At 31.6% G+C, this 26,062-nt stretch overlaps 2 protein-coding genes across 2 annotated transcripts in view; both read right to left on the bottom strand.

Moving 5' to 3' along the window:
* The window catches only part of LOC132744617 (protein kinase C-binding protein NELL1-like), a 5,629-nt gene extending 840 nt beyond the window's left edge, over nt 1-4,789 (bottom strand). Inside the window, exons 1-6 of the mRNA XM_060733377.1 lie at nt 4,739-4,789; nt 4,104-4,385; nt 3,414-3,695; nt 1,266-1,295; nt 818-924; nt 482-543 (exon numbers count right to left, since the gene is read on the bottom strand). Of these exons, the coding sequence (XP_060589360.1) occupies nt 482-543; nt 818-924; nt 1,266-1,295; nt 3,414-3,695; nt 4,104-4,385; nt 4,739-4,760 (785 nt within the window). The 5' untranslated portion in view covers nt 4,761-4,789. The remainder of the gene's footprint in view (nt 1-481; nt 544-817; nt 925-1,265; nt 1,296-3,413; nt 3,696-4,103; nt 4,386-4,738) is intronic.
* Nucleotides 4,790-4,792: 3 nt separating this feature from the next.
* Nucleotides 4,793-26,062, bottom strand: part of LOC132744616 (uncharacterized) — a gene marked incomplete at its 3' end in the record, with an annotated part of 50,871 nt that continues 29,601 nt past the window's right edge. The window contains exons 22-58 of the mRNA XM_060733376.1: nt 25,881-26,054; nt 25,216-25,383; nt 24,532-24,699; nt 23,802-23,975; nt 23,175-23,351; nt 22,478-22,600; nt 21,502-21,626; nt 20,821-21,147; nt 20,216-20,441; nt 19,627-19,898; nt 19,225-19,435; nt 18,607-18,849; nt 18,015-18,170; nt 17,477-17,671; nt 16,675-16,926; nt 16,287-16,476; nt 15,832-16,001; nt 15,383-15,559; nt 14,763-14,888; nt 14,133-14,264; nt 13,522-13,656; nt 13,174-13,287; nt 12,762-12,948; nt 12,281-12,426; nt 11,927-12,052; nt 11,310-11,435; nt 10,794-10,925; nt 10,397-10,474; nt 9,672-9,842; nt 9,038-9,157; nt 7,667-7,789; nt 7,008-7,133; nt 6,662-6,778; nt 6,023-6,283; nt 5,801-5,907; nt 5,273-5,423; nt 4,793-4,833 (exon numbers count right to left, since the gene is read on the bottom strand). Coding sequence (XP_060589359.1) covers nt 4,793-4,833; nt 5,273-5,423; nt 5,801-5,907; nt 6,023-6,283; nt 6,662-6,778; nt 7,008-7,133; nt 7,667-7,789; nt 9,038-9,157; nt 9,672-9,842; nt 10,397-10,474; nt 10,794-10,925; nt 11,310-11,435; nt 11,927-12,052; nt 12,281-12,426; nt 12,762-12,948; nt 13,174-13,287; nt 13,522-13,656; nt 14,133-14,264; nt 14,763-14,888; nt 15,383-15,559; nt 15,832-16,001; nt 16,287-16,476; nt 16,675-16,926; nt 17,477-17,671; nt 18,015-18,170; nt 18,607-18,849; nt 19,225-19,435; nt 19,627-19,898; nt 20,216-20,441; nt 20,821-21,147; nt 21,502-21,626; nt 22,478-22,600; nt 23,175-23,351; nt 23,802-23,975; nt 24,532-24,699; nt 25,216-25,383; nt 25,881-26,054 — 6,047 coding nt within the window. The remainder of the gene's footprint in view (nt 4,834-5,272; nt 5,424-5,800; nt 5,908-6,022; nt 6,284-6,661; nt 6,779-7,007; nt 7,134-7,666; nt 7,790-9,037; nt 9,158-9,671; nt 9,843-10,396; nt 10,475-10,793; nt 10,926-11,309; nt 11,436-11,926; nt 12,053-12,280; nt 12,427-12,761; nt 12,949-13,173; nt 13,288-13,521; nt 13,657-14,132; nt 14,265-14,762; nt 14,889-15,382; nt 15,560-15,831; nt 16,002-16,286; nt 16,477-16,674; nt 16,927-17,476; nt 17,672-18,014; nt 18,171-18,606; nt 18,850-19,224; nt 19,436-19,626; nt 19,899-20,215; nt 20,442-20,820; nt 21,148-21,501; nt 21,627-22,477; nt 22,601-23,174; nt 23,352-23,801; nt 23,976-24,531; nt 24,700-25,215; nt 25,384-25,880; nt 26,055-26,062) is intronic.

Below are 26,062 nucleotides of genomic sequence, written 5' to 3'. Positions count from 1 at the left end.
AATGACGTAACGTTGCTTTTTATTTAGCGCGATTTTCATTTAGCATTATGTTAAAATGTCTTTTTAAACGTTTCTTTGCGTATAATAGAAAGAAAATTTGTTTAATTTAGTGTAAGATCAAAAAATATTTCACCTCGTGAACACCAAAAGTTCATATTTCTTTTGATGCTCATTCGTTGAAATATATTCGGATCTTACACTGAACAAAACAAATATCCTCTATGTCATTTTGAATGTTGCGATTCTTTTATCCAATATGCAATCTTGCAATGACAATAATTATAATCTATAAATGTAAAATAATCTAACATATATATGCTATACAATGAGCCATTATAGCTCTAAGTTTATTTATTTTAGGATTTAAATTGCGTGTTGTTTACAAATGTTTCATAAATAAAATCTGCCTACACTAACGATATTTATTATAATTAACGGTTAATGAAATCATTATGTATGAATCGTTATGTTTTGAACTTACTTTAAGTCAACAATAAATATTTGAATCACGGCAGCTGTATAACGAGAGTAAAAACCCAACAACTGAAAAAGAAAAAGGGATATTTGATGTTTTGAATTAGTTTAATAACTAAATTTTATTACTCTCTCATTAATAACAAAAGCGTGTACATACACTATAACTTAAAAAGCAGTAAAAAGCCAAGCTGAAAGAAGGGACACTGTTAATGAAATCTAGAGCTCGAGTCTTTGTTACAGATTTATAAAAACAATTCTTATGAAAATGATGTATATTTTAGTTTAAATATGTAACAAGATATATACATTTTCAATTTCTTATGAAAATATATATTTACGCTTTTTTCCCTCTCACAATATCGAAGGAATTCGCTGACTTTATGTTAACTCCTGCCAATGAGCTCGTGTGAATTGTAATACTAAAATTAAATGTCGTTACACCAGTAACTGAAAAAGTATCGTAAATTTGTTAAGGACAACTGTCATCAAAACGAGTTTGAAACGCTACATAACTATACACTTATTTTATTTACGCAAAGTATGAATGTAAATGTTTATTGTTATGTCGGTGGCCGTTAAATGTTGACCCGTACTTAATTTCACTATTGTTATTCTTTCCAACCTTGCAATTACCACTATCGTCCATGAATAGTCCCACTAAAACCATGTCTACAATAGTGCTAATTTTGCCAACCAGAATATATCTTATTACAGGATATTACATAATAGAAACAAACTACCTTCTACGTTAAAAATTTCAAAATTAATTGTGAATATATATGCTTTACCTTTAGGAATATCCGTTGAAAAACTGCTATCTAAAAAAATATAAAAGAATAATATAAAATATACTTTGATTCCAAATCGTGCATGATTCAAGAATACACATTTTCGAGTGACAGACTGACATAAAACAAGAGCCCGGTTTGAGCCGGGTGATGCTCCCCGAATAGGTTTTGGACACAGGAAAGTACACCTCTTGTAGTTTCAGAGTTATGTTCCTGGAGAAAGTTCAAAGTGCAATAATTCCAAAATTAGGCAAGGCAGAGTAACAGTTCTTTGCACTGCACTTCTAATCAATGTGATCTATCAACCTACAAAGTTTCCTGATGATATCTCTTATGATTTCCGAGTTATGTCCCGGACAATTCAAAAAGTAAAAATAAACAAAGGGCAATTACTCCAGAATTAGGCAAGGTAGAGTTATGATTCTTGTGCACTGCACATCTACCAATTGAGATATATCTACATACAAAGTTTCATGTTGATATCTCTTATAGTTTTACAGCTATGTCCTGGAAAAGATTTTTCTAAAAGGGGAGATTATTCAAAAATGAGGCTTAACAGAGTTATGGTTCTTTTGCACTGCACCTCTACTCAATGAGATCTATCAACCTACAAAGTTTCATGTTGATATCTCTTATAGTTTTAGAGTTATGCCCCGGACAAGATTTTTCTATAAGGGGAGATAATTCAAAAACCAGGCAAAATAGAGTTATGGTTCTTTGACACTGCACTCCCCTCGATGCCCTCTACCACTGTATGAAGTTTCAACAAATTATCTCCAAGGGTTTTCAAGTTATAATCCGGACAAAGTTCAAAGTATTAAAATTAACAAAGGGCAATAACTCCAAAATTAGGACAAAAAGAGTTATTGTTCTTATGCACTGCACATCTACCCATTGAGATCTATTCACCTACAAAGTTTCATGTTGATATCTCTTATACTTTAAGAGATATGCCCCGGACAAGATTTTTCTATAAGGGGAGATAATTCAAAAACCGGGCAAAATAGAGTTATGGTTCTTTGACACTGCACTCCCCCTCGATGCCCTCTACCTTTCAACAAATTATCTCCGAGGGTTTTCAAGTTATGTTCCGGACAAAGTTCAAAGTATTAAAATTAACAAAGGGCAATAACTCCACAATTAGGACAAAAAGAGTTATTGTTCTTATGCACTGCACATCTACCCATTGAGATCTATTCACCTACAAAGTTTCATGTTGATATCTCTTATTGTTTTAGAGTTATGCCCCGGACAAGATTTTTCTATAAGGGGAGATAATTCAAAAACCAGGCAAAATAGAGTTATGGTTCTTTGACACTGCACTCCCCCTCGATGCCCTCTACCACTGTATGAAGTTCAACAAATTATCTCCAAGGGTTTTCAAGTTATGTTCCGGACAAAGTTCAAAGTATTAAAATTAACAAAGGGCAATAACTCCAAAATTAGGACAAAAAGAGTTATTGTTCTTATGCACTGCACATCTACCCATTGAGATCTATTCACCTACAAAGTTTCATGTTGATATCTCTTATAGTTTTAGAGTTATGCCCCGGACAAGATTTTTCTATAAGGGGAGATAATTCAAAAACCGGGCAAAATAGAGTTATGGTTCTTTGACACTGCACTCCCCCTCGATGCCCTCTACCACTGTATGAAGTTTCAACAAATTATCTAGAAGGGTTTTCAAGTTATGCTCCGGACAAGACAACGGATGGACAGACGGACGGACAGACGGACAGACGGACAAGGCGCCGACTATATGCTCCCCCGAAATTTTTCGGGGAGCATAAAAACGTTAAAAATCTTACACAATATAGCATTGTGCTTATTTATCTAATTCAGTTATTACTCAAGTTCTGTCTATACAAAATCACTTTAGTTTCATCATACAAATGACTTGTTCATTTTGTTTGTTCAGTATTCATTTAATGTAAAATGATATTTTCCCAGTAGGCCTTACCTCCAACGCATTGTCCATCCGCCTGCATTTTCCTTGTACCCTTTGAAAACCTATGAAAGGACTTTAATCATTATGATTTACATTGCATTTCTTAAAAAAAGAACATCCATACAAAAACTGCATTGCTTTGTAGTACACTACATTGCTTATTTAGTGCTCTAGTGTTTCTTTTATTCAATAATACTTACCTGCAACGCAATGTCCGTCAGCATTTTCTTTGAAACCTTTGATACAATCGCATTGGTACCAGCCGTGCGTATTTACACATGTTGTATTAATCTTGTCACTGCACAATGTTGTATCTTCCTCACATTCATCCACATCTTGCGCACAGGTTTCCCCTTTCCAATTAGATTTACATCTACACTTTCCAGTCACCGTGTCACATGTCTGTTCTTCATTTTCAGCATTTATTGCTAGGCAGTTACATTGCTCTGTACAATTTTCACCAAAAGTATTCCTTGGGCATTCTGTTAAAGGAAATTAATAACAAAATTAAATATTTAACAATGATGTCCTTATTGTTACTTTTCACTACAGGACATTTTTAATATTCTTTGTGAATCTTACACAAATCTTGTATGTGAAGTTACATGTACGTCTCTATGAGAAAAAACGATTTTCTCGTCCAGTTGAACATCTTTTACATAAAAAGTTTATAACATCGGAAATAACTAGACATACGTAAAAGCAATGGGATATAGACATATAATCTACATTAGTTATGGTTAATGGAAAATAAGAAATCACACACATGTTTTTATCGTTTAGTTTTGTCATTTGCATATAAAGTGAATTTCACCTTTAATGTCTTAAAAAACCTGTATCAATTTTCATTTCTGTCATTGATTTCTAGCGGCATTTTACGTTACATTTACCTGCAACGCAATGTCCGTCCGCATTTTCCTTGAAACCTTTAATACAATTGCATTGGTACCAGCCGTGTAAATTAACACACGTTGTATTGTTTTTATCATTGCACAATGTTGTATCTTCTTCACATTCATCCACATCTTCCGCACAAGTTTCTCCTTTCCAGTTAGATTTACATCTACAGTTTCCAGTCACTGTGTCACACATCTGCTCAACATTTTCAACATTTGTTGCCACACAATCACATTGTTCCGTACAATTTTCACCAAACGTATTGCCGGAACATTCTGTAAACAAAATACATATATATCATAACGGTATTAAGAAGTTTCTTCATATGTACTTTAGGCATTCATAGTCTTTCATGAATTTCTTTTAAAAAATAAAATGATTACTTTTCAAACGTTTTGTGGGTTGTGTATTATGGCTTGCAGTTACTTCTACCGTTCAGGAGCATGTTCAATGGAAACGACATGCAACATCTTCAAGCATGTCGTTTTGACAGTTCTAGCTAGTATATAGCCAGCTTAAGCGATTTCGTTTTTTACACTGATTTAATGTCTTATACGAGCTCTTCGTTACGACATACTTATGTTATACATTTGTTAAATATCTCATCAAACTACAAGAGTTTTTTTACCTTTACACACATTATTAACCATATAATATCCTTTGAAGCAACCACAATGAAAATTTCACAAGCGTTAAAAGCATCTTCTTCACATTCATTTATATCTGGAAGATTTACATGTATATTTGTATATCCAATAATTTTAATTCTGTTAAAATACAGTTATAGGCTACCTACCAGAATGAATAGTATGGACATTTCTATACATTTTCTTACTAAAGTTTATGGGTTGAACAGGATATATTCTATGAATTTCATGTCTGAAAATGCACAGAATAACAAAGCACATGAATGACTTCCGCTAGAAAACAGCACCTGACTAAAGACAATAACCATAATTGTACAAAGCTGAACTGCTTTAAACTAGACAATTATATCTCATATTATCATATTTTTTTGTAACCCTACCTTATCTTTCTTACTATACCGACAGCGAATACTGTCAATTGATTTGTTGTTTGGTATTTTATTTCGATTATGTTTCTTTTTGTAATGAACCTATGATAAACTATGACTTGACTTGAAAATGATTGGATGTCTCACCACTGCAGAAATTCTCAAAAACTCGAAATCCAGTTCTACATATGCATTCGTAGGACCCATTTCTATTCTCACAGAAAGAATGTGAAACATCACTACATGAATCAGTATCGCATTCGTTTATGTCATCCAAACATGTTTCCCCTGTCCATCCCTACATTATACAAAAAGGCACAATGGAAAAAATACAATTTATCACGCGTAAGTATCAAAATTACAGTTTTTTTTTATACATTATTCAAGACTTTATCCCAGAAATAGAAAGTAGATGGTACTTTAATTCCGAAAATAATTTGCAATACAAATGTCAATGATTCTACCATCACGATACTAAATCATTTTATGTACTTCTGTAGCATTTATTAAATAAATAGATGTGTAATACAAAGAAGAGTACATTTGTTACAGTAGTCAAAAATGTATTATTTCCGTTGTAAAAATAGTTGAAACAACTTTTAAACACATTTGTAATTTAAAAATAATATGATATAAACAGTTTTCGAAAACATTTATGTATGGGAGAATTTTTACCTTTTTGCATGTACATACGCCACTTGTATGATTGCAGGAGTCTGTGTTTTCGATGTGGCAATTGCAAATACTGTTGCAGTTTTCTCCATAGTGTCGATTATCACAAACTGAAATATATTGTTATTCAATAAATCAACATCACATAAACATCACATAATTTTTCAACAGGTGCATGTAGTTGTAAGTCCCATAATTTTGTAAGAAAAAAGTGTATAACAATACCTTTGCACTCCCCAGAGGCTACCTGAAGATATCCTATGTTGCATTTACAATTAAAGCTGCCAGGCGTGTTAAAACACTCAGAATTGTAAGGACAAACAACATCACTATTCGTACATTCATCGACATCATCATCGCATTTATCACCAGTCCAACCATTTTTACAATAACATTGCCCAGTCTTGGGGTCACAGAAGTCCGTATTGTCTTTTACGCAAGTGCAGATGTCTTCACAATTTGTGCCATACTTGAATAAGTCACAAACTGAAAATATGACTCGATGAGTTAAAGATAAGAATTGTATATAATTTATCCGATGGAATATTAGACGTTTTTGCTGTTAAAAATATTACTTAATAACTCTTAATAACCTTTAAGGAACTCCACTGAGCCTAAAACATGTGAATTTCTTACATTGATCAGCGGGAGCACATAAACAGAGAAAAATGCAAACGTAAAGAAGGAAGTATACTCAGAAATAAAATGAAAATCATATTTTGGTGCTATTCTTAGCCCGATTTGAGCGAAAAGCGTGGCAACACTCAGTGGAATCCTAAGCTAATTTGTAACATTACTTTAAGATAAAATTAAAAAAAAGCACAAAGAAAACGACTTTGGTGGCATTCCTTGTAAATCACTAACCTTGACATGTGACCTTGTCTTCCTTAAGGAAATATCCGATTTGACAATTGCACGTGTAACTGCCATTAGTATTGATGCAATTGTGGGAACAAGGCGTTTCACTGCATTCATCTATGTCTGAAAGAAGTATATAATATCTTTACATGCTATATGTAAATAAATGTGAAAAAGAATCTAAACTAAAATAAAAAAGGTGAGACAAAATCGCGCAGTTGTGTTCCTTGAGATACATAGCATATCTAAAAATGATAAATTGTTTGATAATTTCATACTATGACTCTTTTACAAAGAATACAGACATGTATATCAATAACCTCTATATTGTTTGTATTTTTACATAACTTACCAACACAAATGTCATTATTTTTTACATATCCTTTAAAACAACGACATTCTATCTCACTGTCCTGCATCATGCATAATGCGTTATCCCCACACGTTGATGAATTTTCTTCTGTACACACATATATGGCTGAAAATGAAAAAATACATCTGTAATTTTGAAGATTAATGTCTGTGTTAGCATATGAAAAAAATACTAAAAATACTCTGGATTTATATATGTATCAAGACGATAATATCATTAATAATAATAATGATAATAACAATAATTAAGGAAAAATGATAAGAATATCTTCCAGGTATTATTAAAATATTTATATTATTATATATTATATACATTTTTATACTCGTATAATTAAAAAATATGACAATTTGAATTGCAACTATAGAAATAGCTTAATTAGATGAATAATTGTTAGGATTGAATTAAATAATTAAAATCAATTAATTATGCAAAATTAAATAAAGTAAAAATTCTTGATCCTGTAATTGCCTTTTTCAAATATTATGATATTATGTCAAGTATGCCTGGTTATAGCCATTTTATTTTTTATTAAATTTTTGGGGTAGTTAAAATCAAATGTGTATAGCATTCTTTGAAAAGAAGTTTCCCTTCAAACGTTGTTTGAAATTTCAAATTTTATTTTTAAAAATAATACTTACGACTGCATGATTTTCTTTCTGTTAGATTGAGAGCATATCCATCGTGACAAGAGCATCTATAGCTTCCTATCGTGTTATCACATATCTGATCACAGTCATTTATTCCGCTACACTCATCAATATCTAGAAGAAAAGTTGGGCAGGGATAAGCACGGTCTTATACGGTTTATTGCGTTGCATTACGCAACGGTACGGAATGGTACGGACCACCACTGTTTAGTACGGATAAATTAAGTATCAAGTACATTTTCAATGGTATAAATACTATCTTCTTGTTAAAAACAGACATTTTTGCGTTTTCATGATGGGAAGATAATCATGAACATTTAATAAAAGATATTTGTCATTAACTGGCTGCAACTGTACATTGATATGGATCAGAATACGGAGGCAGTGATCAAGCTGCTTGATTACATGCATAGAGATAAAAATATAATTATATAATTATATATATAGTAATAAAATGCATAAGAAATAGAATAACATTTAAGGTTACATGTTTTACAAAATATTAGATTGTGAAATTGGAGTAAATATGAACATAAAACGTAGTCTCATAAGCCTCGGACGCTGGCCCTTGAGTGATAATAAGATTAATTTACAAGCTTTTTACATATTTTCAAAACACACACATTCACGATAATTAATGTAATTGTAAAATGAACAGCCAATTTTAAAATCAAAAGAGAAGCAGTATTGATCAAAATTTGTCATTGATGATTATATATTAAATCAGGTAAGAGAAGACAGAGAAGATGGTAGACTAGAGATTGGCTTTATGAAGACCTCTTCATGGCCAGTATGAGACTCTGTTGCTGAGGATTCGGCGTCCTACAAGAATTTCACTAGAATCGGACCCGAAATGTCTCGTGGGCCGGACGCGATGACGCTGAATCTTCTCCGCCAGAATCATTGAACTCTGCAATTCGCTTTCTAAACGCATTTTGAAAATGAGCATGCAAGAGGTTGACGACGGATATAATAGGTCCGTATAGATCTGTGGAGATTCGTTATTCTCCGTATCAGACCGTTCTTATTCGTACTAACCCGTGCTTATACTGTAGCAGACCGTAGTGCATCCGTAATGCATCCGTCCTGATTCGTGTCGCTACGTATCAAACCGTGTCGCTCCGTAACAATCCGTGCTTTCCCGGGGCTTTTACCTAAATTTTGGCGGTAAATCCGTCCGAACTACGTAGTTGTATTTCAGTGCTTGAACCGTAGTAGACTATGGAATTTCACATGTCCGTAGTAATCCGTGATCGATTAGACCGTAGCTCTTCCGTGGCGTTTTCCGTGAATATGTGACCGGGGCATAAAATTTTAAAAACAGTTTTTTAAAATAAGTGTCGACATTAAAACTGATCTTACCTTGACACGATCCTTCAAGCATGGTGAAACCTTGTTGACATTTACATGTATAGCTTCCGTTAGTGTTGACACAAACTTGATCACATTTATTCATTGCAGATTCTTTACACTCATCTACATCTATAAATAAAGATTTTTTGTTCAAGTATTTTTACCTAAAGTTTTCTTTCTAAATCCGATGTAAGTTTTATTTTGTAGCGAGTATAAATATATTAATATTTAATGAAATAATGACCAATAATAATAATAATAATGACCTTATCCAATTGATAAAATACACATACATTTAATAGCTTAATTCATTTATACGTTTATGTTTTGATGTTGTTGTCGCTGCTTTTTTGTTGTGTGTTTTTGTTTTGCTGTTGTTGTTGTTTTTTTATCAAAATTTTAAACTCATCGACCATAAATGTTTGAAGGACATGTAAATTTATATCTAAAACACATAGGAATGATTTGTTTATACATCTGTTTTCCGTTCTTTCAAACATAAATATTCAGGTATAAGATTTTGCCGAGCAAGTCGACTCGATTGAACAGAGAATTGAATTTTAAAGCACTCATAAATATCATATAAAATGATTAAATATAATTTCTATAAAAAAAGAAACAACATATTTATGGCAACTTGTACCAATACACTGATTAGAGATATTCATGTAGCCAGTTTTGCAGGAACAAACAGCTCCGCCAGCTGTATTAACACATCTTGTATTAGCAGCAGAACACCGTAGAAGACCAGCTGTACATTCGTCAACGTCAATGTTACAGTTATTTCCAATCCAACCAGAATCACATACACAACCTGAAATAGGAAAGACGTATCCATTTACTTAAACGTATTTCTTTTTTTATAAAAGACAATGCCTTCAGTTAAATTTCATCAGTGCCTAACGTAATGACAAACAAACAAACAAAGAAAAAAATAAGTCTCTCCTGACAGTGCATAAGTAAAATAATGATATCATATCTATTCTAATGTCTTCAATATTTTCAGATTTTCTTTCGGAGACAAAGTACACTCGTGCTACATAGATAATAGTGTCTCAAATTAGATGTGTCTAATTTTAATAAAATTTTAAAATCGATGTAAACGATTCTTGTATTCTTTTGAACCATCATTTCTCTGGAATGATAACCCCCTTTATGTGTCATATGTTTAATCAAATTAATCATTACAGATATTATATAAATAAATATAAATCACATGGCCATTTGAATTTTGAAAATGACTACAATTTTAAGTTCTTTTTCAATGAAGTCTCAAAATCTAACATTATAGTTATTATACGGAAAATAATCAAAATATGTAGAAAAACTGCTAGAAAGTAAAATTTAATATTTTTGTATAAACCTTACCAGTTTTCTTATCACAAACTCCGTGTAAACAGCTGCATGTCTGAGAACATTCCTTACCAAAATGGAATTCATCGCATACTGTAAAAATATATTTGAAAAGCATAAACTGTAGAATCATGATATTTATAACGTGATTTGCAAAACTCAAAATCCTTGAAATATATCCACTTTATTGTACGAAAAAATCACTGACTTTGGTATTAAGCATTCACAATCATTGAATTGAAAATTGTACACAAGCTTTAATAACAGAAAGAATATCATACAAATATTTCATATGTTGTCAGAAATACCTACATGAAAAATTAGAATAACTAAATCTAAATGCAATGCACCATACATATCAGAACATGCATGTAACTTTATGAGATTTTGCTACAAAGTATGTGTAGATTACCTAAGCATGTCCTTTTGTCATTTGCAAGTTTCGTCCCTGTTGGACATTCACAAGTGAAAGACCCGTACGTATTTCTGCAGGACGCAACATTATTACAAAGATTAAGATCGGCGTCGGTACATTCATTGACATCTACAAATTCAAGTATTGATTACAAGGTTGTATGTTAAATATTTTCTTATATACCTCTAATTATAATAAAGACATTGGCATTTTATTAAACGGTTGATATTATGAATTGTTATTTTGTTTGAAATACTGTAGACTTATATAAATACTCTATATATTGAAATTTATATGGATTTATAATTATTTTTAATGCACAAAACTTAAGGAAAATACATGAATATTTCGAAATAATGCCTAGTGGCAATGAACAGTTACACAAAGTATTCTTTTGCAGCCAAAATTGCATTTCTTTACGTAAGTGGGCAATTTATTTAACAATACAAGTGAACACATTTCTACAAAAGTAAGCAACTTGCTTTGAATAGTATCAAACATTGTCGTAATTACCTGAACATGTCTCTTTATCAGGTAAGATTTGAAACCCTTTTCTACACCCACAAGCATAACCTACATCAAGAGCATTGCAGTAATGGGAACAGTTCAAGTTCTGGAATTGCAAACATGGATCTGAAACTAAAAACAGATAAGAAGTATAAACATAATTTTTTTTAGTAAAATTAAGTGAAAAGTAACATTATGTGTGCTAAAATCAGTAAAATAGATATAAAATTAATAGGAACCATTGGCAAGTATTGCGATTGCTGTAACAAAATGTAATGTATTAACATATACTTTAAAAATAAAAAAGGACTGTATATATGTATTTTACATGTTAACTGATGCCATAAGAATGGAAAAATGTCTTCTGTTAAATATTTTAGTTACAGTGTACGTGAAATTCGACAGAAAAAGGTATGTATGTGCCATTTGTCATTATTACATTTTTATTATATACAGATTGAAAATCGAAGTGTTCTAAATTGTATTGCCAAATACTATTCTATTATCTGTATAAAGCTAATTAAATTTCACTACATTAATCTGTTATTGCATATTTGTATTTATGATATATATGTCATAGGAAAATTTAGTGCTTGCTGCTGAAATATAATATAATAACAAACCTTTCTCACAAGATGATCTATCATCATTTAGAGTGTATCCTGAATTGCAGTAACAATTGTAAAACCCAGGTTCATTCATGCAATTTTGTTCACAATCAGCTGTTCTTTGTTCACATTCGTCGATATCTAGAACGATATGAAAAAGTTACAGGTCTTGATATCGATTTAAATGTTTAAGTTGTACGTTTCACAAAGATAAACGGTGAATAGCATGCATATCATTAAAATATTGTCATAATAGACACAATGTACGTTATTCTCTTCAAAAACAAAACATAAAATGGACATCGAGAGACTATTATGAAAAAGATAATACATGTAAAAGGTACAGGGTATTTAGAAGTAAATATTTACCTGCACAAGATGTTTCATTTATCTCGACATATCCCTCAAAACATCCACATGTATATCCACCGAAGGCATTGTTACATTCTTGCATGCAGTCATGAAGACTTGGACTTGCACACTCGTTTATATCTACAATGAAATGACAATGACTCCTATTAACATATTCCTTGTAAAGTCCTTAGGCTAGTTAAATCATATTTCAGTATTTCAAATTTCTCTAATTTTTGTAATTTTATCTAGACGATACTTCGTTTGAGTTTGTTTTGAATTAGAATTCACTGGCATCTTATTAATTTGTTAAAACCCTAAAAATTAGTAAACCGCCAATACGATATTTGATAAAACATTCCATTTGATTTCTAGTTGTCCAGCTCTTTTATTCCAATGATGAATCTTCAAATAACAACGAATACCTCACATTTTCCGTTTATTTCCTAAATCCATTCATGCACTTACAGAAGATAAGTGATCCTTAAATTATTGGTGCATTTCTTCATTCGGGTATCTTTGCAAATTATTAGCGACGTCACATTCGTTGATGTCTTCATCACAAGTATCGCCTTCCCATCCGGCATCACACAGACATCCTTTTACAGGGTCACATATTTGCGCACCTCTACCAGTGCAAACACATTCGTTTTCACAGTTATCACCCCATCGTGTAGCAGCACATGCTAGAATGTCACGAACATGTCGTGTGAACATAATCATAAATATACAGTGCAGTGATGTTTATTGTTTGATATTATATACATGAAAATGTGTATGAATATGTATAAATATTAAAATAATTATTTATAAATCGGGTAGTTCATTTACATGATTTCAAGGTAGAAATGAGTAATCAATTTTCACAATAATCCGTTTAAATATTAGGTATATTAAAAATGTATTCGTACCTTCACAGTTGGTTAATCCGTTCAAATAATAACCGGTAAAGCAAGAACAGGTGAAGCTTCCATGATTATTCGTGCATAATTGGGCACAAACATTCTGTGCACATTCATCTATATCTATATAAACATTACACATGGGCATGAATTAATAAAACGAATGTTTTAAGATTTTATTTATAAAAGTGCACGTTGACAGCATACCGGTAAAATAGGTATTTAATAATTTTCTGTTCTTATGATAACATTTTGTCGAATATAGATATGTCTGATAGATTATATTTTTTATAAAAGTACATGTACTTCGTTTATACTAAAATACTGAATTATTTAAGAAAGAGATTACAGCCTTACCATTACAAGCGATACCTATAGCATCCAACTCCAACCCTCTGTCACAGAAACATTTTGCAATTCCATTAGCTTCGAGAGTACACCCACCAGTGTTTGCGCATTTACTTTCACTAGAGGAATTACAAACGCCTGTCGCTTAAAATTCAAAAAAAGTATTGGAATTAAAATATAATGTAAATAACACACCGAAACACGAACCATATTTGTATATTGTCAAACAGATTGTACACTTTGTGACAATTAAAAAGATTTGTTTCAGATGTTGATAAGGAAAGATGAAAGCACTTATCAAGAGAATAAATTTCTATTAAACCTGAAACATAGATGAAAGTTTCACATTTTCTTGTGATTTTTTTTAATAATTTATCCTTTCATTTATCTTAAATCACTTTTGGTAACAAATACATGTATTAGTTACTTCTATTAAAATCATTTTGTACTTTATATTGGCATTACAGTTTGAGCGAGCCGCTTAAATTGATAACTATAAATGATACCAATAAGTGAGAGGTTGCTTCACGTCCATTTTAAAATAACACACTTCCTTGCAACTGACTTTGTAAATACGTATGAGGTGTTTGTATTGAAGATGACAAGATCAACTTAAATACCTGTATCAGCAACACAATTCGAACCGTCATCTTGAAGTTTATATCCATCATGACATTGGCAGGAGAACCCACCTGGATTGTTTACACATAGATGTGAACAATTATCCAAGGCTTCTTCGCATTCATTTATATCTGAAAGAAATTAAAACATAAGTTACAAAAATATAAAGAGAAAAATTGAAAAGTAAATTAATAGTGCATAACATCATTTTTTTATTGGACCTTAATGTTTATTTGTAACAAACTGCTAAAATCGAAATAAGTGATGTAAAATCTTGACTATTCAAAGTTTCCATGAAATGCTCAAATTACAAAGTACTGTTTGAATAACAAAGAATACATTTAAAAAAATTATATACCAAATCGAAAATATTTCAATTGATGACATTGGATTTCTTTAAAGTCAGTGGAAATGTTCAAATAATACAGCTTAGTCGAGTAAAGCATAGTTTTCATAATAAATGTACGATACAATCAACTTGTTAAAGGCTCACTTGATGTACTATTCCCTCCCTGTGTCTCAATTTCTTTCTATTGGATTATGTTTATTTGTAAATCAAATAATAAACAAGCAGAGATGTTACGAATAAAATTACCAAAATAAGATCATTCATAACAATACCTTCTTACCATTACACTTGCTTATGTTCCTTGCACTAAGTCGATACCCAGTGTAGCATGAACATTCAAAACTACCCTCCGTGTTTACACATATGTGTTCGCAATATGTTGTCTTTTCAGAACATTCATCAACATCTATAATAAGAATGAAGCACTGGATGTGTTTGTTAGGTCCATCAGACGGGTCGTTTTATTTTAGTAGTAATTTAAGATTCATGTTTGCTTTCAAATTTATCTTTATAACCTATCTATTACCTATCTGCATGTAAGAATGTAACAGAGTTTTGTGAAACAAATTGGCCATTTAAACAAATGAAATTTAATAACTTGTTACAGACGGCGATGCCTTTTGTTTATGCTCCCACTTTTAATCTTTTACAAACATATATCTTTATATTTGTTAACCAAGACGTTCAATAGAGTTTCATACATGAATCGGGATTCAAAGTGTTTAATCTGCTAACGCTATTTCAAATGCATTATACATTAATAATGATATACAATGTAAATTGAAATATCGTGTAAGATTTTTTAATTGTTATCAGCATAAAAGATCGGATAATGTGTTTATAAAACCAAAGGAAGAAAAGCATCAACATAACATTTTGTTAAATTATTTTGTTATTTACCTATACACTCGTCGATATCAGAATCGTTCATGTCCTTAACGTATCCCTCAGGACATTCAGCGCAAATATAGGACTTGCCTTCGCTAAGCTGTTCTTTGGCACTTAGAGTTGTACATTCTCTTTCTAATGAACAAGGATTCGTTGAACACCAATCTTTTTCATTTTCACAGTTAGGACCTAAAAATAGATTCAAATTTAGATAAAATATAAAAAACAAGATCATTCAGGAGAGGCGGCATTCAATGAATGCAGCTCACATACGATCCATCAACATTGCCATTAAGTTATATTTTCAGCCTTGCTATTTCTTGAACATAATAACATCCAGCAGGATATTAATGATATCTTCATTACCCTGTATTTTAAAAGTATGTTCATAAGATACAAAGAGCCCCTTATTAAGATTAAACATATCATTATCTGGAATTTTGCAATCATGTTATCATTACCATCATATGGAGATTCGCAGATACATTCGAAATATTTAAAGTACTCTGTTTGTTGCTGATCATCTCTAATAACATTAGAACAAACACCATGTCCACTACAGCCAGTACACAGTAGGACATTTATAACAATGCCGGGCGAAGAACGACCATTACTATTCCTCACAGCAACTCTAAAAGTTTGAAATCAAATACTTTTAAAAAGCATAATAAACATAATTAATTGATTAAGCAATATGTATTTCTATTTCAATTTTCATTAAGAAAACATGCCATACTGCCAGAGAAGCTGATAACTAAAGCTATATAATGTAATAAACATTCAGTGCAACTAGTAAATAAGAAATATTCAATTTATAATTATAAATAATTTTGTGCTTGATTCAAAATGTTTGAATAAATTAAAAAATATTAATGAAAGTAGATATAAAAATCGGACATTCTAAAAATAAACGTACTGAATATCAACTGGGTCGGTGTCGGACTGCGTGTATTCCACTGTCGACAATGTTTTGTTTATCTGAGCATTTGCGTTATTAGCTATAAAATAAATATCGTGTCCATCTTCAAAACTTAATGGGCATGTTACTTTCTGTCCTAAAGTTGCATTGATATTTTCACATCCAGTAAGTGTGGGTTGAGTTTCATCTAAAAAAACAAACACATGAAAGATTCAGCATACTATTACAAAGATTATTTTTAATATTAATTTATGAACAAAAAGCATGCGGTATAGAATAACTTGGGAAAGAATGTTTCAAACGAAATGACTGTAAACCAAACAATACGTTTTAAAATTGCTTAAAGTATAAAATAAACAAATATCTTTTATGAGATGACCCTTACTAATTTCATGTCTGTCCAGATCCGCTTCAGTCTTTAAAATTCTAGTAGCATTTGCAACATCTTTATTTTCTGTGAATACGAGATCAAACACACATTCAATATTCTCGGCACCGTTACAGTCTTGCTCTGCTTGTGCCAGTTGATTAACATCAATCTCATCAAGAAATCTTGGAGTGAAGGAATTATTTTGATAATCTCCATGCGATTTGCCATCTTCATACACAAAAATAAGCTTCTTTTCATCAATTTCCCCTGTATGTAAAACAAAACCTTTTAGTTAATGAATGATTTCTCTTATATGACGCATATTGATATGACTGTTATGAATAAAAACGTAGGTACCTTGTAAATTACATGTTGAATTTTATAAAAAATTACAGCAATATCTTCCATGTAGCTAAAACATAAAAGACTAAATATGTAATATGCGGGATTTTCTTCAAGGAACATATTAATCAGCTTGACATTTCACAATGTTAACTGTCGCACTTCCATATGTGAAAAATATATGATTATTACAAACTGGTGATGATATATACATTTTAAACATTGAAATCGATGACATTCAAATGGTTCATCATAAGGTTGTCAATAAATATGTGTTTAACACTTAACCTGGTGAAATAGTACGACCAGTATACTGCAGATGAGCATTTGTTCTGTCAAGAGCCGATATGTTCTTTGATATAAAAACCCATACAATAAGAATGGACTGTTCCGATCTCAAAGAAGGGCAAGTCCCTTATATATGCGTTTTTACACTGGCATTGAATTAATCAATTAATTGAGGCCATTTTCTTACATGTCTTCCCGTAATCAAATATTTGTCTCTCTGAAGAATTTGCGTTTATAACAGTGCCATTAGGCATCATCAAATCGTTGTATGGATTTCCATCAAAGTTACCAAGAAGTCCGCTTGTGACGTTTCTCAGTGTAGTTGGTATAATGGTGCTGATAGACAACATTTGTAAACTAACAGATATGTTCAGCGATATGCCTAAAAGAAATACAACAGCTTTAGTGATGGTAATATAATCATAGATGTCATTAGGTTGCATCAAAGAGCATCAAGATCAAATGTATTTATATTTTAAATGCAAAAAAGGAGAAGCAATTTCTAAATTTCAAAAGCAGAAAATACTTAAACCGAGTGGGTGCAAAGCTTAAATTCCTAGAACTAATCATTTATATTTCCAATTGTGTAAGAAAGCAATATATGTCAAATGAAGAAAACATAAAATATTTTGTTTCACTAAGTGAATAAGAAATTATGTACATGGAAAAATTATTTGATAATCAATATTCAAATATAATACTGGAATGTTAAATTAAACAAATACCTGAAGTTGGAAAAAGAACGCTTAATACATTATCCCTTCGTGCCAGAATAAGATTGGCTTCGGGAGTTGAATATGTAAAGGGAACATCCAAATCTTTATAAGAGCCAGCATTGTATTGACTTGTTATGTCCACTTGATTAGCATAAATTATCAAGCCTGTAATTCACAAATCAAAAATTAATTTTGCTTGAAACATGACCCGAGCTGAAATACTCAGAAACATTTTAAATTATTATTTATTCATTCCTTACCATCAAAAACAAATCATGTTATGACATTTGACTTGAAATACTTGTCGAGATAGTTTTAGCACATAATGAAAATAAATGTAGCTATAAACTGATCGCTATTTTTGTGATAACAAATAAATTATTGGTTTACAAAGCTTAATGGTTTTGGTATGCGCGATTATGAGTGAACGGTTTCAATCACGTTACGATAATCGTATAAATAACATTCCCCTATATCCTTATGTGTCTTCCTACAACAAAGACGGCTTCACTGAAGTAGATAGAACATTAGGAAGCTCAAAACCATCATTTAAACATCTGTTTAGATTCATACATATATGCCGACTGTAATGCATGATTACCGTTCCGTGCTTTGTTTAGCTCCACATGTACAGATGCATTGGTATTGTCTCTTGCAGCGAACGCCGTAAATGCAGTAGCATCTGTTAGGTTACCGTCTTTCTTTAATGTTCTGTCTGTTCTCGCCTGGAGATCGAATGTAATATTCTCAGTCGAGACGTGTAAAAGAACGAACTCTCCGATTCCATTAAATGTGAAATTCAAACCGTCTAGTGTTGCAAAATGTGGGTCACCCCAAAAGGTTCCTTAATAAGACAGATTAAACATGGTTAAAAACAATTTGTTTTTAAAAGACATTTCTGAGTGTACTGGATTGTTAACAACTGAAAAGCTTGAAACAAACTGATGTAAATCGATGGAGTCACCATTTTACTTATTGTTATCATGTTTTTCTAATCCCCTCCCCATAAAATGCCTGCAACATTTTCAGCTTTGCCGAGTTGGGCTTTCTTTAGGGATTTAGTTTTCGCTATTAGCAAGGTCACCCCTATTTCTATATTCAATTTACATATAAATTTTTTAATCATAATTCTTTATTTTTGACTTGCTGAATATTATTTTTTCTCTTCTTTTGTTTTTCTGGTGTTAGAGGTTGTAAGGAAAGTAGTTTAAATGATTACCAAGTCTATAAGGGGTGATTTTGTAGCAGCTTCCAGGTGGTCTAAGTGAGTAATACAGACTACAATAATTTGACTTCATACAACAATTTTCTTTCGGCTCAAGGTCATGCTTCAAGTGTTCTTTTTGTATCTTTGGGTGATAAAGTTGGAAACCACCAGCAATTGGACGCTGATGAACCCACAGCCATGTTTTAAGGTCATAGCAACATGACTGAAATGAATGGCAAAACAAGAACTTACATTCAATTGATAATCCATAAGAAAATAATATATATTCTTTCTTTCAAGTTGTATATTCTTTAAAAAGTGAATATTTATTCGTTAGTAAAACTCAGCACAAAATTCCTTTATCATAAAAATTTCCTTAACAATTAGTTTCAATACTTAGATAACAGTGTTTACCTTTCCAAAATGTCCAAAGTTCCCCCTGTGAAGCATGTCAACACAATAATGTGATTTATCTTTGCGATTCCGATGAAGTCCAATCTGCCAAAACCATGGATCGAACCTTGACAATCTTATGTCACAAGGACATTCGGGGGTCAGACTTGCTATGTAGTCAAAATATCTTTTTTGATCTTTATTCTCGTTATACCAGTTGATGCAGTTAACTGCGTTATTTTGTCTGATATTTTCATTGCGGTATAATTGCTTAAAGACTATGCCAGATACGTCTGTAAAATCAACATATATGTGTGTACATATAATGACAACTTTACATGACCGTAACAATTTTCATATCAAACAAATACTTAAGCTAAATTTTTGACTAATTATCAAGTTACATGAACATTTGAAATGATGAATTTATCAGAACTATCTAAATCGAAATGAATAATATATTTTAAGCTTAACGTATTTATTTTTTAACAAAGGTAAGGCATTGTAATGATTTCATTAATATTTCAGAATGTTTAATTGCTAGACTTTCTACACTTGTTTAAATTGTTAAATTAAAACACATGTTTGTTCTTATATTATTTCAAGAAACCTGATTTTGAACGAGGAGGAACTGATATCCTGGCATCCAGACGTTTAAACATGTCCCTTGTATATGCATACGGGTGAGTGAAATAATTTGAAGAACTGAAAGAATAACCAATCCAAACTCGAGGTTTTGATAGAGTTGTTATCCAGTTTATCTGATCATGTCCGTATATATAAAATGTAAAAGTATGACTTCCATTTGTAGCCAATACTAACTGGAATGTTGATTTCTAAAACATAACAATAAATATAAAACTAATCATCTTAACGTGGCGAGTTCTTTTCATAAGTTAGTAACCTCATTGAACAGACGATTTACTAGACAACAACTTACGAATATTATTTAATTTTAAAGAAATTTTCATATTTCTTTGAAGGCATTGGAACGTCTTATTCACCAAACCCTATCTCAAAAGTTATACTGCTGTTCTACATATAAAGAACGAGAATCCACATATCATCGTATAAATTTTAATACTTTTATTTATCTGACGTAGACTTTTAATCATGCACTTATGTAACGTCGTAAAAACATTACTTTTATAGTTTTAAAGAGATACAACTTTACATGTAAAATATTTCTTTTGGTGGAAAATATCTATCACATACCGTTTCTCTGTCAAACTGGCTCATCTGCGGCTTGACTTCGTGCCATGTCGCAATTAAAGCAAATTTTGATTTAAAGTTGTCAATTCCTCCTAATCTTTTAATAATTTTGTCAATATATTTTACAGACTCGTCTGTTTCTATGTTAGAATAAGATTTCAAAATGTCATATGTCCTGAAGTAAATTCCCCCAGATTGCTTCAACCTAAACGGCGCGTGAAACGGAGCCAAAACGTCTTGACCTTCGAGATCTGATAATATTTTAGATTTTTTTGCAGGATGTTTGCCAATATATGCATTGTCAAAACTGACGATTCCGTGGGAGCAAACCTGAAAGGTAAATGAAACTGTTACATTTTATTTGTATCTACTGTTTCACTATTTTAATTTCTAAAATAGATTTCTGAGGTTAATATATCATATCAAATGCACCGGAACTTTCTAACTTACTTACTTATCCCTCATGTACAGACTCAATCAAACCGAGTCTGCAATTCTCTTGTAATTTTGTTGTGATTAATGCTTCCGAGGGATCACTTTGTTTCCAGATTTTAATTACTGCTTAGTTTTGTTTTCTATTTGTTTTCTTTTTCTTTATTTTTTGTTGGCTGTAAAATAACTTAATATTCCTTTCGAAGGTACAAAATATAACAGTAGTGTATGAATTATTACAAATCTGCTCACGTATAAATTTTTATGGGTCTTTCCGAAGACTGGTATTCCAGGATTAAAGGTTATCCGAGGCCCACAATCATCTGTTGTCTTCAGTTGTATGTCTGCAGCATTGCTCCCGTACAGAAGAAGGGGCACTGTAGATATACAACATGATACAAAAACATACTTAAACAGAGCATCATATGATTCACACAAATATGACCCCTCCAAATGTTAACTTAGATGTACTCTTAAGGCATTTGGTAAAATATAAACATTTTGACTTTTGATCAGTGTTTCAAAGTTAAAAATTAGAAAATTGTTTTCCATTGAAGGTTTCATGATAACTGCCGTATGAACAAATCTGCAAATGTTTCTAAATTCAAAATTTCACAATTTTCATGTTTGTAATGTTAAATTCTACTTAAGCCGGTGCTTAGGGGCGTGAACGGTAACTTGCACTTTCCATTACCGTCCATGAACTGGCACAATCCAACCGAGCCTACAACATTTTTAATTTTGTCGTTTTGGGCGTTCTTAAGGGATTCTATACAATAAGTTCCTGTGGGTAATTTAATTTTTCTTATAACAATAAATTATTGAAGATTGTGCAATGGAAGCGAGCGTTGCAACTATGGACGCTACAGGAAATGGAAACAGGTTCTGATAAGGAATGGAATAAAAATAAGTGACAAAGTGATGCATATAAAACAGTAATGAATGAAGAAGAGTATCTTTTCGGTCAAGAATTTGATAATTGCTGTGATGAAATAATTGTTTGATGTCCTTCATACCATTTATGATTTTTGCAATTTTTGTCTGCATAACGTTTTAGTAAACAGACTACAGTGCAATTTGCAGAGCACATGAATGAAGTGTCAATGTTTATTTGTTGTAAATTTCAACGATAACAATTCCCTAATTACCCTGTGGTATAACAAACATAATTGTTGCATTTAAGTTTCAATGAATAGAAATAGATATTACAATTGCACCTTATACCTACTTATATCACATTTCTTGCTTATCATATCGAAGATGTCGGTTTTGCAAACACATACGCTATTTTCACATACAGATCCTTCTAGTAAACAATACTCGCTTGAAATACAGTGTCCACCATTTGGTGCTGTAAAGAATTATCAATCAAATAAAACAATTGAAACAGAGTTAGTTTACACTAATTTGTTTAGTTCGATTGTGTTGGAAGTTATTATCTTATTAAAACCTCCCGAAACTGTTCAGTACCTTGCCAAAAGTGTTAACATTATTGCTCATGGAAACAACGACTTGGGTCTAGCAATCCTTAAAATATTAATTTGAGGCTTGAACAATTCTTAATTTTTCAGAAGGAGATAATTGATTTCAAGCTTTGTGACTATTTCTTGAAATAAAATGCATAAAAGAAATACATTTTAATATTTCCTGAAGCGCACTCCACATGCACGAAATTATTGCTACATGGTCATTGAAGCTCTACTTAAAACAGTATCATAACACAACAAAAGGCTTTATAATATTTAATCTAACGCAAAAGAACGAGACAAAAAATATGTTTAATTCGTTACAAATATGCTTTCATATCATCAAAATCTGACATTAAAACTCATTTAAGCAATTTGAGTAAAACAAATCATAATAATAGACTTGCATTCTTTTTTTATAAAGAAACTGTTCAAAATACTTAATGAAAACAACATTACATTTCGCTACACAACGTGGTGTATCACCACTCCATTTTCCATCACTTTTACAGACGACAGTTTCGCTACCAACAAGAAGGAAATCGGTGTTACACCTGAACCTGACTCTGGAGTTAAATGTTGTACCGTTCGTGGCATTCATTGCACCGTTGTCAGGCTGTTCCAAATCATTACAATCTTGACAAAAACATTAACAATCAATCAATACATAATAACTGAATATTGTATTATGTCAATGTAATAGGTAACTACAGTACTTTGGGATTTTTTAACGTTTGTACTTTCCATTTCCATAAAACATTATGTAAGAACAATTATTCAATCTCATATGCTGTTGTTGTGAACTTATTATTTGTATATTTATTTACATGTATTAAATTTGATGCAATAAATTAAGTTTTAAAGTAAGAAATAACTTACATGGTAAAGTTTAATAAAACGCGGCATATGTTCCGCCATTGCAGAAAATATTACAAACAATATATAAATTCAAGTTTCTACACTTACAAAAATTGATAAAGAGGTTTTATTTTGATTATTATTTGTTTATTTGTAATTCTTTCTTTTAAGTTTAAAACTAAAAATATTCCTGAATAAACTTATCCATCAAATTCTAAATGAACATACTGACAATTTTGCAATAAGGAGTTTCACTCCATTGCCCATTTGATAAGCAAGTTATCACATTGCTGCTATTTAAGTCATATCCTGTGTCACATGACACGTCCACAATGTCTCCAAACAAAGTACTTTGAGATTTAAATACCACTTCTCCATTTGCTAAGGACAAATTTCCACAATCTTGAAAAAAAAGATATTATGAATCACATTATTTTTTAATGTAAATAGTTAAAGGTTAATTTAAAGCTTTTACTTTATTGATTAGGACAAAATGTCATTATTGAAACATAGTATTAGAATCATTACTTAATATGCACTGTTGTTAACTGTTGTCTGAGGTTCATGACATATACTGTGTTGGTGCGACGTAAAACCCAATCAATAGAAGAACAATAACAAAAATAAAAGGTATTCATTGAAGACAATTTTATATACTCATTTTACCAGGATAAATATCAACATAATATGAGATTAATGTTAATTATAAAACATAGCTTTTTCCGGGGTCTAATTTCATAAACAATTATTAGTCATATAGGAGGGTAGTTTCCTAACCATCGTTCCTGGAGAGTTACACCAGTACTAGACTACCCTCCTCCGTGCTGAGCTACTAAAGCATCTCTCGGGGATTGAACCCACGCCAAAGAGGTAACTGGATTAGAAGTCATCGATTCTAACCCTTCGATCACGGAGGCGGTATGAAAACACATTTAATATAATAATATGTTCCTTATACCTTTGATCTCGCATGCAACAGTTTCATTCCAGCCTTTTTGTGTACAAGTTATTTGACTCGGACCAATCAAATTGTAACCCATGTTGCAAGTCACGCGTACGTTTGAACCAATAGTTGTGCCCAATGAATCGTCAACCTTGCCATTAGGTACAGCCAATACGCCACAGTCTGACAAAATACGCAATTTTTGGTCATAAAGAAGTAAATTTGCGAAAAAATAATTCTATATGGAAAAGTATCATTCCAGGCGTTAATATATTATTAAATGAAATATTCTGGACAAGAATGCCTTTCACATTGAGCTAGAAATAGAGGAGAACCTGTTAAAAAGATGGTCACGAGACGGTCATTGTAGACGACGACCTTAAACTTTGAGTACAGCAGTAATATCAAAGGTTAAGTCTAGTGACAGTTTAATCTTTTTATGTCTAATGCAATGATTAAAACTGTCAAGATGAGCATGTCGTATGAATGCCAGTATCTTTCCAATTAATTAAAGGTTGGAACAAACTTAATTTTCAAAACCACTTGATATGTTGTTCATCATCCAAAATGATTCAACTTTATATCCATTGAGCGAAAAGGGTGTTCAAGATGTGTTTCGCTACCAAAATTGTACTCGTATTATCTTATACGTATATTACTATTCAAACTGATAATAACATTCACAAAATTGACACTCACCCGATGTATCGCAAACTGGATTATCACTCCATGTTCCATCGGACTGACAAATTATCATGGAATCACCAGATATGTTGAAACCTGGTTCACACTCAATTTTAGCAACAGTGCCATAAGTGAACACTGTGACATTTGATTTTCCTTTGTTTGGTGCTGGGTCCCCGCAATCTAAGTATGATATACAAGTTCAATCAACACAACAAATTTATACTTTAATTTTATTCCTTGTTTCTCATCAATGGAAATTTAAGAATACAGTCCATGGTCTGTAGCGAAATTTCTATAGAACCAAAACTTATTATAATTTCTTGCTCATCAATACTCAGGTATTCCTCTATCCGATGCATTAGTTTGCAATCTATTTTCTAAATTCTGAATCAGTTTTAAAACATTTACATTCATTCGCAGAGATGGGAAATGCATCGTAAAATAAATATTCTGAAATCGTATAAATTTCATTTAGATTAGTTTTATCATTGTCATATTAAAAGAAGTTTCTATTTTCCTAAATGAATTTTACTTCTATTAATCTAAAAAATAAATGTCTATTACATAAACATTCTTGGCAGAAAAGCGTCTTCTGATTAATAACCAGATAAGTAAATAGATCAAGTAAAATTCAAAGACAGACTTTTTATTTCTGGAATCTTTACTAATAAAATTACCGACGCTTGTGCATTCAGGCCAGGTTTCCCAAGTTCCATTAGCTAAACAGGAAACAAGATAAGTACCATCTGGTTGATACCCATCATAACAAGAAACAACAGCAGTTTCTCCATATGTTGTTTTATTCTCGGTAAGTGTCGCCTCTGCATTGGCAGGATTTGGTATACCACAATCTGAAATA

The sequence above is a fragment of the Ruditapes philippinarum genome, unplaced genomic scaffold (genome assembly GCF_026571515.1).
Source record: "Ruditapes philippinarum isolate M1 unplaced genomic scaffold, ASM2657151v2 ctg1071_1_1_1_1, whole genome shotgun sequence".
Taxonomy (NCBI): Eukaryota; Metazoa; Mollusca; class Bivalvia; order Venerida; family Veneridae; genus Ruditapes; species Ruditapes philippinarum.
This window is presented reverse-complemented; position numbering and strand designations above follow the sequence as displayed.